Source organism: Cebus imitator, unplaced genomic scaffold, assembly GCF_001604975.1.
Source record: "Cebus imitator isolate Cc_AM_T3 unplaced genomic scaffold, Cebus_imitator-1.0 Scaffold656, whole genome shotgun sequence".
Classification (NCBI taxonomy): Eukaryota; Metazoa; Chordata; class Mammalia; order Primates; family Cebidae; genus Cebus; species Cebus imitator.
Window position 1 is genome coordinate 510,191 of NW_016107971.1, and position 14,126 is coordinate 524,316.

General features: G+C 45.0%; 1 protein-coding gene across 1 annotated transcript in view; it reads left to right on the forward strand.

Moving 5' to 3' along the window:
- Positions 1 to 14,126, forward strand: part of SORBS1 (sorbin and SH3 domain containing 1) — a 253,216-nt gene that overhangs the window by 115,868 nt on the left and 123,222 nt on the right. The window contains exons 2-3 of the mRNA XM_037734708.1: positions 6,378 to 6,432; positions 9,974 to 10,039. Of these exons, the coding sequence (XP_037590636.1) occupies positions 6,378 to 6,432; positions 9,974 to 10,039 (121 nt within the window). The remainder of the gene's footprint in view (positions 1 to 6,377; positions 6,433 to 9,973; positions 10,040 to 14,126) is intronic.

Genomic DNA, 14,126 nt, shown 5'->3' on the forward strand with positions numbered 1-14,126 from the left:
TTTTTTAATGACAGGGTCTCACTCTGTTACCCAGGCTAGAGTGCAGTGACACAATCTTGTCTCACTGCAACCTCTGCCTCCTGTGTTCAAGTGACCCTCCCACCTCAGCCTCCAGAGTAGCTAGGATTACAGGCGTGCACCACCATGCCTGGCTAATTTTTGTATTTTTGGTGGAGACAGGATTTCGCCATGTTGCCTGGGCTTGTCTTGAATTCTGAACCCAAGCAATCCACCTGCCCTGGCCTCCCAAGTGCTGGGATTACAGGTGTAAGCCACGATGCCCAGTCTCAGATTTTTTATTTTTATTTTTATTTTTTGAGACAGAGTCTTGTTCTGTCACCCAGGCTAGAGTGTAGTGCGATCTCAGCTCACTGCAGCCTCCACCTCCCAAGTTCAAGTGATTCTCCTGCCTCAATTTCCAGAGTAGCTGGGACTACAGGCATTCACCACCATGCCTGGCTAATTTTTATATTTTTAGTAGAGAAGGGGTTTCACCATGTTGGCCAGGATGATCTTGAATGCCTGACCTCAAGTGATCTGCCCAATTTGGCCTCCCAAAGTACTGAGATTACAGGTGTGAGCCATTGTGCCTGGCCCCAGATTGGATTTAAAGCTAGGGTCTAACAAAATACCTTAGACTAGGAAAAAAAAAGAAAAGAAAAAAAAAATAAAGCTAGGGCATAAGCAGCCTTTTGTTCAAGTGGGGAGCTGGCTTCCTTTTAAAGAGCCATAGTGGAGTTAAGGAGGCTCTTGATTATCTTGATGGTAAGTCTCCGAAGTTAGGTTCTGAAGGTTAAACAGAGGCGAGGGAAAAGGCCATGACTGAGCACCTACTGCATGCCCAGTGCTGAGGATGATGCAGTTTTTCCTTTCCGGATAATTTACAATCTATTGTTGGGGATGGGAGAGGTATGGAGGCAAAACACCATAGTGCATAGGAGAAGCTGGAGCATGCTGGCTAGGAGATTTAACCAAAGGCTCTTTGTTTTCCAAGAACCTTGCAGGACCTTGAATTCATTTTTATAGACATATTCAGTTTCTCCCTAGTATATATTCCTAAACTATCCATATTCAGTTTCTCCCTAGTATATATTCCTAAACTATCCAAATAAGGACCTTGTTTCCTTCCCTAGTAAACAATCCATATTTGGTTGTTTTTCAGCTGGAAGCATGAGTATAACTTTAGCTTTTTAGTAATTAATCATTTTGTGTCATCAAAACTTATCATAGAATTATAGGGTCATGGGATTGGCAAGGTGGGGGACAATGTGGAATGATTAATTATCTGGATGCTTTCTTAACAACTCTGGCCGCTTCACATCTTGTTCTTCTCATGGAATGTCTGTGTTGATGTTGTGGTACTTTGATCAAGTATGGCAGGTCCAAGCAGCTCAAAGCATGGACTGGCAGTTTGACCCCCGGCTGGCACACCCCAGCCGTGACACTGCTATAGGTTCCTACAACTCACTAAGGGAATTAACTGCACACTTGCAGTTGTCTGATTTTGCCACTAGATGGTACACCGTTGGTCCTTTTGGCTTTTACCCAAAGGTGCCTGGCTCATTTGGAGGGGACTTGTAAGAGACATTCCAAAGACGTACCATCATGTACTCAACCAAATCAGGCTCTTTACAGCTTAGTTTTTAAATAAACATTAAGTGTTAGAGGCTTTTATGTAAAATAAAGTTTCAACTTCTACATCTGATTATAATGACCTGTATTATCTCTAAGTAAATAGCAGGGACTAGACTGTGATTTTCAAAGCTTTCATGTTCTGGTCAAGCTCAGTTTGTGCAGTTCCATGGATGCATCTTCACTATCCAGGCTCTGAGCACTTAAGTTTGTAGAGACGCAACCACTGCCGAACCACTTGGGATTCAGATCTGGTCAGCTTCATGTCAAGGAGAGAGGAATGAAGATTCTCCTCTTCAGATGGAAACTTGGGGACCTCTCCCTCCCATATTCTACTGGTCAAGGTTCTTGAGTGGCAGATAACCAGAAACCACCTCTGGTGAACTCAAACTGAAAAGGGATTTATTGGCAAGATCTTGGGTAGTTCATGGAGTTTATGGAAGTTTGGAGAACTGCACTCAGAACTGGGGCAGGAATTCCAGGAGGCTGAGCTGGCTGGGATCAGAGCCAGAATCAGGCCCTAGAATAGTCTGGTTAGGACGTTGCTGCTGTTGCTACCACACAGGGGGACTGGACCGGGGCACTGTCCTTGGCACTGATGCCTTTGCTGCAGTTCTTTTTCTTCAGTCAGCCTGTTCATCCTGAGCACTTTTGATTTTGTTTTAAACTCTCCCTTGTTTGTTAGTATCAGCTGCTGCAGATTTAATCACCAGAGTGAGAACACACAACAGAACCTGCTACTCAAAAAGTCCTTGTGTGCAGAGCTGGGACTCATCTGTGCATTGTCATTGTCACCTACTATTGTCATACCAGCTCTTAAAATATCAAAATAGTCCGATAACACCCAGGATCCATTCTCTTTCTACCCTCTCACCATCCAGCCATGAAATGGTTAATAGCAGGCACAGGGAGGGGCCTCTCAGAGAGTGCTGCAACTGGCGTCTGCTCCAGCTGGTAGACATTTGTGGCAAAATGATGGTTAAATATTTTGAATATTATCCCTGACCATGTCTGTTTTAGGTCAGTTTGTAAGTAAGATGGGCTGACACTTAGTAGTTTCTATATTGAGAAATGTGAAATGTGCAAAGGGCTACTCACATGACAGTGACTACTCATCATGTATGAGTTGAGGTATCCTTTTTGTTTGGTTCATAAGACATTTCCGTGCTTCGTACTTGTTTTTTTAAATTAAGATGAATTAAACTAAGCTATGCAAAGGGATTATGGAGTGTTATTACAATGAAATACAGCCATTAAAATGATTGATATGCTGAATATATAGAATCTGAGAAAAATGTTCATGAAATATTTAAAAATTGGAACACAGAGCTGTCCAGATATTATGTTTACAACAGTGTATATGCTATTTATGTATCTAAAGTCTAGGAAGGACTTATAAAAGAATGAAAATAGTTTGAATTAAGATAGCTTCACAGTTGAATCAGAAAGATTTCTTCAATAATGCTTTTAAAATTGAGGAAGGGCCAGGTGTGGTGGCTCACACCTGTAATCCCAGCACTTTCAGAGACTGAGGCAGGAGGGTTGCTTGAGGCCAGGAGTTGAGGCCAGCCTGGGCAACAGAGAGATACCATCTCTATCTACAAAATAAAAATTTAAAAAATTAGCCAGGCATGGTAGTGCATGACTGTGGTCCCAGCTACTTGGGAGGCTGAGGTGGGAGGATCGCTTGAGCCCAGGAGGTTGAGTGAGGCTGCAGTGAGCTGTGAGCACACCAGTGCACTCCAGCCTGGGTGATAGCTCAAGATCCTGTCTCAAAAGAAAGAAAAGAAAAAAATTAAGGAATCAAACCTTAGCATAATGTAATTGCTCATGAAAATTATTTATATGGTGGGAAAAATTATAGAAAAAAATAAAATTATTTATAAAATAAAAACATTTGGATTTTATCACAGCAACCCTTTTGATCCTGGTAGGCAAACTAAGGTACCAAAAATTAGAATTGGAAAACATGAGGACATACAGATAACAGCAGGTTGTGTGTTTCTCGATTGAAGGAACAGATGTTTCCACACCTTAGAGAACTGTCTGAGGGGACAGCTCTTGAAGGTCATAGATAGTCTCAGATGTATTTGACAGTGACAGAGGCAAAGTTACTGCTCATTTGGGCTGCAGGGACTGACTTAGAATGATTTCCTTTTCATCCCTAGTATTCTATTCGGTTAATTACAAGGACAGTAAGTAAAGCAACCATCCAGAAAGGAAACCAGTGTCCAACTTCAGCTTTTTTTCTTTTTTAAAGGAAGCCAAAGCATGTCTCCTTTTACAGACCTTTATACCATATCTTCATATCCCTATTATAGAATTTGTGAACTGGGGATTTCCTCTACATCATTGCTTCTCATACCTGAAAATGCAAAGGGAGCACCTGGGATTTTGTTAAAATGCCCATTCTGATTCAGTAGATACAGGATGGGGTCTGAGCTTCTGCATTTTCTTTCTTTCTTTTTTCTTTTTGTAGATGGAGTTTTGCTTTGTCACTCAGGCTGGAGTGCAGTGGCACATACAAAGTCAGCTCACTGCAACCTCCGACTCCCAGGTTCAAACAGTTCTTCTGCCTCAGCCTCCCAAGTAGTTGGGATTACAGGTGTACACCACCACACCCAACTGATTTTTGTATTTTAGTAGAGATAGAGTTTCACCATTTTGGCAAGGGTAGTCTTGAACTCCTGGCCTCAGGTGATCTGCCTGCCTCAGCCTTCCAAAGAGCTGGGATTACAGGCATGAGCCACCATGCCCGGCCATGTCTGCATTTTCAGTAAGCCCCCAGCTAATGCCAATGCTGATGGCCTGTGGACCACACTTGAAATATCAAGGTTCTACATATCCTGAGGACTTGTTTTTCAAATTGTGTGACCTTCAGATATGTTCAGTAAGACCTTACCAGTCAAAGTATGTACAAGACTTGTAATTTGAAAACTGTAAAACATTACCAAGAGAAATTAAAGAAGACCTGGATAAAGGGAGACCTAGGCCATACTGATGAACTGGAAGACTCAATATTGTTAAAAATGTTACTTTTTCACTGATTGATCTATAGATTCAACATGATTCCAGTCAAAATCCCAACAGAATTTTTTTTTGGTAGAAATTGATAAGGTAGTTTAAAACTTTATATGAAAATGCCAAGGACCTAAAATAGCCAAAATGATTTTGGAAAAAATCTCAAGTTGGAAGACTCACTGTATTAGGCCATTCTTGCATAGCTATAAAGAAATACCTGAGACTGGGTCGTTCATAAAGAAAAGAGATTTAATTGGCTTGTAGTTCTGCAAGATAGCTGCATGGGAAGCATAGTGCTGGCATCTGCTTGGCTTCTGGAGAGCTTCAGGAAGTTTCCAATCATGGTGGAAGGTGAAGAGGCGGGGCAGGTGTATCACATGACAAGAGCATAAGCAAGGGTGGGGGAGGTGCCATACAACTTTAAATGACCAGGTCTTGTGAGAACTCATGATTGCAAAGTAGCACCAGGCCATGAGGGATCCACCCCCATGATCCAGACACCTCCCACCAAGCCCACCTCCAACATCGGGGATTACATTTTAACAAGAGATTTGGGCAGGGACAAATATCCAAACTATATCACTCACCTTACCTGATTTCAAGGCTATGTAAAACTATAGTAATCAAGACAGTGTATTAGATAAAGGCAGCTTACTGTAACAGAAAAGAGTCCAGAAATTGACCCAGACATATCTAACCAGTTGGTTTTTGAAAGTGTTATGCTAAACGAGAGAAGCTAGACACAAAGGATTACTTGTGCTATGATACCCTTTATATAAAATCCTCGAAAAGGTAAAACAATAGTAATAGAAAACAGATCATTCGTTAACAGAGAACTGAGATGGTACTTGGCTGCATAGATACACGTGGAAACTTTTTGGGCTGATGGAAAAGCTGTATATTGTGATTGCAGTGGTGGTTATAGGATGTATATATTTGTCAAAACTCCTCAAATTATACAATTAAAATGGATATATTTAGTTGTATGCAAACTATAACTCAGTAAAAGATCTGGATATATATTAGGGCATTGTCGGTACAATTTAAGCTTTCTTCGATTTGAAACCCTACTAAATAAAGGGGTTATCCATTTGAACATCAGGGATTGGTTCCCATCTCCAGGTAGTAGAGCACAGTGCATAGGAACTTGGACCAGAAAGTCAGGCTGTCTGGGTTCCAGTATCAGCTCCTTCACTGCGGCAAGCACACAGCTTCACCTGTCTGTGTCTCGGTTTCCCCATCTGTGTGAACTGACATGATTTAAGTGCTTACCTCATAGGGTTGTGAGGGTCAAATGCATTAATATATTTAAAGCATTGAGAACATTTCCTTGTGCATAGTAAGCTATATATAAGCATTCAGTATAATCATTAAGTTTTCAAATCAGTTTGTGTTATGATTTTACCTCTAAATGTGTTTTTGCCCTTTACCCTCACTTTAAACCATGTGCACTCATATAGTGTGAGGTTTTTAATAGAATGTTAGATCTGAAAGGGGTCTTGGATAACATCAGAATAAATATGGGCAACAATATTGAAACCAGTTAGGTTGAGTGATGTGCCCAAGGTCACAATCATATGTGACCAGAAGCCTGGCCAGGTGACTCCTGGTTCAGCTCTGTTTTATCAAGGGTTACAGTGTTTGCATTTTTAATACTAACCATTGGGATTGATCGCGAACCTGCCATTCATCAATTGCATTGTGTGGTGTTTGTTTTTCTACAGAGCAGTTCAGAGCCCCAGTTGCAGACGACTTGTCCTGCCACCACCATGAGCTCTGGTAAGTCATTTTAAACTCATCTTTCTCTTGTCATGTCTACCAAACTGGGCAGTTTACCCAGATTTCCCACGTACTCTGAAGGCCCAAGTGGCATTTTTTTATTTTTTACAACCTGGGTGAATGCCAAAGCTTTGTCATAAGTTGTCATCATCACTATCATCACCTTCATGGTTAATGATTTTTTGAGTGCTTACTACTATTGCCAAAGAACTGTGCAATACACTTTACATGCACATGAGCCTTCTTTCTCTTTATTGAGATGTAGCTGGCATATCATAAGCCACAGATATTTTAAGTATACAATTTGATAAAATTTGACATATGTATTCATCTTCTTGGCATTTCTTAATCTGAGTGACTGCAGCAAAAGTAAACAGATTGCCCATAATTGCTCCAGGTTGTGAGCTAATCTAATGCTTCCTTCATCCGGGATAGTACAACAGTTTGCTCCCTCTTTTGCTTTGCCTTTGGTACTAAAAGTCAAGACCTAAAGAAATAATTAGTTTTGAGTATTTTTTGTTTTGAGCTGGGGTAGAAAACATGGGTTAGGGAAGACAGAGAGGGGAGCAGATCCCTGCTCATCATGCAGCCAAGAGCTGTCAGCTTTCCAGCCCAGAATTGGAGCAGAGGAGTTTCCATCTGGAGATTAAGGCCCACCTAGGCTACTGAACATGCCCTGGAGCCTCCTGAGACCTGCAGGTGGGGCAGGCTGTGGGATGGGAGGATGACCCTCTCATTCAGGGTCTCTCAGTCTTGCAGTATTTTTTGAGTGTTGTCAGTGACCTCCGTGGATTAAAAATCACCCTTTTCCATTTATTTGCTAAGTTCTGAGTAGGATGATTTGTAATTAAGACCTAGGAAGGCTCTGGGGTGGAATAGCTCAGTCCCACACCCTGACCTCCTTGTTTACTGGTTGCATAGCCCTTCTGTGCATTTTCCTCTGCAAAAATGGACATAATAAAAGCACCAGTTCATTGGGATTTAGTGAGGATTAAGTGAGGTGATGCTTTTAATTAATTAATTAATTTATTTATTTATTTATTTTGAGATGGAGTCTTGCTCTGTCACCCAGGCTGGAGTGCAGTGGTGTGATCTTGGCTCACTGCAGCCTCTGCCTCCTGGGTTCAAGTGATTCTCCTGCCTCAGTCTCCCGAGTAGCTGGGATTACAGGCATGTGCCACTACATCCAGCTAATTTTTTTTTTATGTATTTTTAGTAGAGGCAGCGTTTTACCATGTTGACCAGGCTGGTCTCGAATTCCTGACCTCAGGTGATCCACCTGCAGATGTGAGGCACTGTTCCCGGCCTTAGGCAGTGCTTTTCAAGTGCTGAACTTTGTGTCCAAGGAATGGCGAGCGCTTCATCTTTGGTTTCTTATTGTTACAAGCTCAGAGTTCCTTCCTGCAAAGCCAGGGACTTGACTTCTCAGCAATTCCTTGAGTACTTTTGCTGTGTGCGAAGAGGCCGTGCCTCTTTTCCCCTCCAAGCAGGCTTGGTACTGCCAGTCGCTCCTGCATCATAACTCGTTTTGTGTTGTCTCCTTGGCTTTTTGCTTTTGTTGTCATTTAAAACAGGCCATGGTATTTTGCTTTTAACTTTTTCTCTGTAGACTAAAGCTACTTTTTCTTCCATTGTCGGAACTGGCCTAACTTTGCATTACCACTCCTGGCATTAGTGGCCAGAGAAGGAGGAAGGGAGGGGCCTGGAAGAAGGGTGTGGAAAAGCCTGGGAGACTTCTCCCCAGAATCGCTCTCTCAGGTCGGGGGCTGGAAGGAGGCATTGCCTAGGAAGCGTTCAGAAATTCTGGAGCCTTCGACCTGACGATCCCACTCTTGGGAATTTCTGTCTTAATTCCAAGGAAACAAAAACATCACCCACATGAAGCAGGGAGTGGCGGTGGGGGGGTATGAATAAGTAAGTTATGTGTATTTACTTGATGGAATATTACGCCGCTATTAAAATAGTCATTAAGAGAAAAGTAGCTACATGGAAAATATTTGTTTTAATCACCGGTGGAAAGAGCAGTGTAAAAATGGTGGATTCTCTTTATCCCAAGTTTGGGCCGGGCTGGCAGTCACCAAGAGAAGTTCTTCACCTGTATGATCTTGTTACGTTCTCCTGGAAAACCCTCACAGGCGGGGCGCAGTTTGTCACCCTCATTACACAGATGGAAAAACTGAGGCCCTGAGGGGTCAATAATATGGTTGGGATCACTCAGCTAGTGTGTAGTGTTGTTGAATCAAACTCAGTAAGTTGGACACCAACATTGTGCTGCAAAGGTTTGAATTTCAGGAGATGGAGTTTACTTTTCTAAAATTTCTTCAAGTTTGGTTGTTACATTTAATTAAAAGAAAGGAAGAACATGGGGCTGGGCCTGCCGGTAGCTCAGAGGCTGCGCCACACTAGCTTGGGGAGGCCTGGAGCAAGGCCACAGTCACAGAAGGATCTAGAGCAGGTACTTGGATTTCTGGCCTTCTCGCCAGCACCCCCCTTCCACGCATCTCAGAAATAAGAGTTCAAGGGAGATATCTGGGAGAATTGGCCTTCACCTGTAGGTGGATGTGGGGAATTAACAGGACACAGCCTGTGGGGCCAGCATGGGGACATCCAGGCACCAGGCGGGTTAGTGGCCCTGCTCGTGTCTGGCCACAGGCAGCATCCAGACTAGCCTGTTGGTGTGGTTTACAGCAGGCATCCACCCTTTGGGGAGGCTGATTGTTAACAGCTTAGGTTTAGTCTCAGCCTAATGAATTACAGGGGTGTGAGACTAAGCTTCAGTCCCAGCATTTAGAGATATAGAATTTATATATCTATATGTATACATCAGGAAACCCAAATGTTTATCCCATTTGGGTAGTAAGAAGATGAGCTGTGAGATGGGCAGACCAAAGTTCAGATTTCAGCCTAGTGATTTTGGGCAGGCCTGGAATCTTCTCTGCCTCAATTTTCTTATCTATAAAATAGGCATTCCTAACTCCTAGTTCTCGAGGTCTGAGTCTTAAGGATAAAATGAGATGCTAATTATAGAATGATAAGCATGGATCCTCAGATCTAGGCAAGTCGGTGTTTAAAAACCCAAACATGATTATGTTTGTAGCATGGTTAACTCTGGGCTTGAAGGGGGTTCCTCCAACACACATGTCCCAAGGTGACATGGCCTGCCCACCTGCCTTTCTTGGCCTGCCTCCATCTATTTTGGGATGGGGACCTGGGTGGGGCTTAGGTTGCAGGTGAACAGGGAGGGTCTCAGTTTCTGTAACTGAGCAGAACTCAGGAAACTCTCAGACAACACAGAAGACATGACATCCGAGGAGAGCCTCAAGGGTGCATGGAATTTCCATCAGGTGAGAAGGGAGGAGGAATCATTCTTGGCAGAGGGTCTCATAGGAACCAAGGCCTAGAGGTCTGAAAGTGTCTGACAGGGCAGGACCCCTCCCTCTGTTTCCTCCTGACTCTGACTCCAGCACCTGGTGCCATGTAGGACTCAGTAAGCGCTGGGGCAGCATACTCACAAACCTCATGCTCTCTTTGTTTCTTGCAGAATGTGATGGTGGTTCCAAAGCTGTGGTGAATGGCTTGGCACCCAGCAGTAATGGGCAAGACAAAGGTAAGGCTCTTAGGGAGACGCCTGGATCAGTACTGGAAAGTATTTCTTTTATTTTCTTTTTTTTTTTGGGACGAGGTTTTCTCTGTCTCCCAGGCTGGAGTGCAGTGGCACAATCCTGGCTGACTGCCACCTCTGCCTCCTGGGTCAAGCAATTCTCCTGCCTCAGCCTCTCAAGTAGCTGGGATTACAGGCACCTGCCACCACGCCTGGCTAATTTTTGTATTTTTAGTAGAGACAGGGTTTTACCATCTTGGCCAGGCTGGTCTTGAACTCCTGACTTGGTGATCCACCTGCCTTGGCCTCCCAAAGTGCTGGGATTACAGGCGTGAGCCACTACGCCCGGCCTGTACTGCAAAGCATTTCTAAAGTTGTGGAGTAATGCAGGCTGGGGCCATCCCATCTGCCTGGTGTGAACATCACTGGCCTAACCAAGACATAAACTGGAGACCTGTTCCCCACACTGATTTTCTGAGACCCGGAACCTGTTCTTGTATTTCAGGAGTCTGAGACTGCCATTTTCCCACTGTGAGGTATTAAAAACTTTCCCTAGCTCAGAACGTTGCTGTGAATAACTGTTCAGATACATGGACCAAGGCATACTTAATTTCTGGTACAGATGGCATTTATCAGCCTGAAATATCCCTTGCTCAGCCTTTCACCTTCACCTATAATAAACAGTGATGTGTTCACAGTCCTGACCCTAAGGCAAGAGCCTAAATCATTAGAATAAATTATTTCATTGGCATTAATTTTATGCACATCCTCTCATAGTTTCAGTTTTTAAAAATTTTAGGAGAAAGATTTAAATGTGAAATGAATGATGGGTGTGATGACCTTTGAGGTACTCCTTGGCGTGGAGACTTTCATCCTGACCTCAGTGTGGCTGCGCAGACAGCCTGGCTACAGGGCCCATGGTCCACTTTTACTGCATGGTGTGATGGACACTCCAGCTGGAGTGACAAAGCATGGGTTCAAGTCTCAGCTCTGCCACTCATTAACAGGACATCTTGAGAGGTCCTTTATCTTTGTGGATGTGGGTTCCCTTATCTACAAGATGAGGGAATCTTATGATCTGCTGTATTTATTTCTGCCTCAAATTCAGAATTGGAATGAACACTCATCCAACTAAATCTTACGGTATACAAGAGGAAGGGCGAGAATCCTGGCATTGGGCATTTAAGTCAAGATGCATTTCTCAAAGAATAATTTGAAACAATTTGGCATTTTGACCTTTGTAATTTCCGTCTGGATCAGCAAAGTGTTCCTTTTAAGACACGGCAAAGTGTGAACTAAGAGGAAGCAGCTGTAGAGGGTAGGGTATGCCGAGACACTGGGAGGGGTTGGGGTACAGGGCCCAGGTGGTGTGGGGGTGGGTTCCTTGGTGGCAGGAGGGGACCTGCCATGCTCCTGTTCTTGCCTCCCTGTCTGACCTCCCACCTGCACCCCTGGTGTGGAATCCTGTACAGTCTCTACCAAGTTGTCCTTAGGGAACTTTGAAGGGCAGTGCTGTGGAGTGGCTGCAGGCATGTGTTTAGCATCCAGTGAGGAGCATGGGAAGGAGAGGGGCCCTGTGTGTTTAAAACCTGTGGGGTCATCAACCCCACTCATGTGAACTCATTTATGCAAGAGACTTAAGGCATGTGGAGGAGGGTGGCATGTGGAGTGGGCCCCATTCTCTCCTTGGTGAGACTCACCTTTGTCTGGAAACAAGCAGGCAGAAGTCATCTGAAGGGCATCAGAGTGGCCTGAGGTCCCTGAACCGGAGCTGGGATAGCTAAGCTCCAGTCTTAGCCTCTGTCTGAGAACCAAATGAGCCTGAGCAGTTCGCTGAGCCTCTTGCTTCCTCTGAAAATGGTTACAAAAGTCTCCCCCAAGCCTATCTCCCAGGTGGAGCAGACAGAAGGATGCTGTAAGAGCACATTTGTCTTTAATACATGCAGTAGTGTCATTTGCAACCTAGTCCTTGATAGCCAGGTGCTGTGTGACTGCCCCATACCTTACGAGGTCAGCTGACAGCAGGACGGACTAGAAGGTGCACTGCCCCTGGCAGACAGGCCTCCCTTCTGTTGCCTTGATAGGCTCACCAGGATGATGCTGACTCTGCAGTGGTGATCTTGCTCCCAGGCAGCCCTTCCTGCTGTGATTCTATAGATCTGTGGCCACAGTTGACTTTGGCACCCTCGCACAGAGCTCCTATCCCTCTTTATGTGCTGCCCTTAAGAGAGAGTATGAGGGGAGGCCTCACAGCAGGCTCATTGTGAGAAGAGTTAGGGATGTGCCTATCATGAGATTACAGAATCTGGGCAGGCAGGGAGCCCAGAGACCCTGTAGATAGATAAGTGTGGGCACCCAGGACATTTGAGCAGTGGCCTTCACTGCATCCTGGGCAGGCAGCCCTACTCTGCCTTAGCTCAGCTGGGCATCGGGGTCCTGGGCTGTACACTTGGGTGCTGCCCAGAGACTACATATGCTCTTGGACACTTGGCACCTCCTGACCAGGAAAGGGTGGGTTTAAGCAAGGCCATCTGCTGTCCAACAGATGGGGGTTCTGATTTGCTTGGGGCCGGAGGGCTATGATTGTCAGAGCAGGCACAAGACCCCAGAAGCTATGCTGTGGGGGAAGTACCTCTGGTGGCTGAAGGGACCAGGCAGCTCATGATCTTATTCCTTTGTTCCTTCACTCATCTGGAGCCCACGGGCCGCAGCCCTCCTCCTTGAAGCCCACTCCCCAGCCTTCTCCCAAGAGGCCCTGTGGACCCTGAGTGCTCTCCTCTACCTCCATTTGCCAGGCCATCTGTGCCTCTGTAAATCTTTGTCCAGAGCCTTGGCAAGCTCCTGGTGTGGCAGGAGCCACCGATCAACACTGACCAGCTGTATTTGGGTGATTATTGGGGGGAGGGGCCTGTCGTCTTGGCCTAGAACTCTAAAGAGAGAAAGCAGGTTATTTTTAATTACTGCGTCTACTGCCCTTTGTATTGTTCTTGTTGTGTGGGCGACTTCCTCCTATTGTCCCTGCCCAATTCCTCAACTGCCTGAGTGTTTCCCAAATGTTCTTTCTGGATGCACCATTTACCCTTTTGTGTTTTCAGCAACTGCCTACCCTTTACGTGCACGCTCTATTTCTGCTGTTAAAATCATTCCTGTGAAGACAGTGAGAAACGCCTCAGGCCTAGTTCTCCCTCCAGGTATCTCCTTGGGTCGGTTGATTTTCTTTAATTGTGAGCGGATCATGGCATGGTTTTCCTTTCTTCTTTTCTTCTAACACACGCTTTGAGCTGAATCCTTGCATGTTTAGCAGGCATTCCTTCTTACTTCCTCAGCTTGTTTCCTTTTCTCTTCTGTGTGCGTACATGAATGTCTGTGTCTGTTTTTCTGGGAGCCAGTGAGTGTGGGGAAGAACTGAGGACAGAGGCCTTGCCCCTCTTTCCTTTAGGAGAAGGGTCAGTCGACAGCCTCAGCTTTCACTTTGGGATGGGGCTGAGGTGCATGGACATCCTAGGCTCTCCCTAGAGGTTTCCAACTCCAAGTACTTTAGCAGAAACTGCAGTCTCCTTGAGAATTAACCTGGTCTCATAGAGAACCTCTGAACTGGGCTGAATTTGAAGCAGCTGCCTTAGGTGTCAAACCTAGACTCGCCTCTGCGATGCTCACTGGGCCATCCCAGAGCATCCCCTGTGCCTTCCCGGATTTTCTGCAGCCACTTCCTGCCTCTCCCCTCCAGGGGTTGGGGGAGTTACAGCTCAGATGTCAGTTTTGTATAAAGTGGGACACGTGAGGCCTGTGCAGTACTTTATCCAGTGGCACTTTCAGAAGTAACTGGGCTGTGTGTTTAGGAACCTATGGATGGGCTGCACCCATCAGTGTCCTCTTCGTCCTTTTGAAGTGACCAGGAACCAGTTTTCCCACTAGTTTGGTGACATCAGTCACTTAGCCTTTTGATAGAGTTGGATAGGTCAGATGCTCTCCAAGGCTGTTGCTTGCCCCACCACACGTAGTGGGTTTTATGCATTGCGTTCAATACAAGAGGTGCTGACAAGGCAGGTCTGTTCTCTTCTCTAATGCTAATGATCATTCTCTGAGTTGTTGG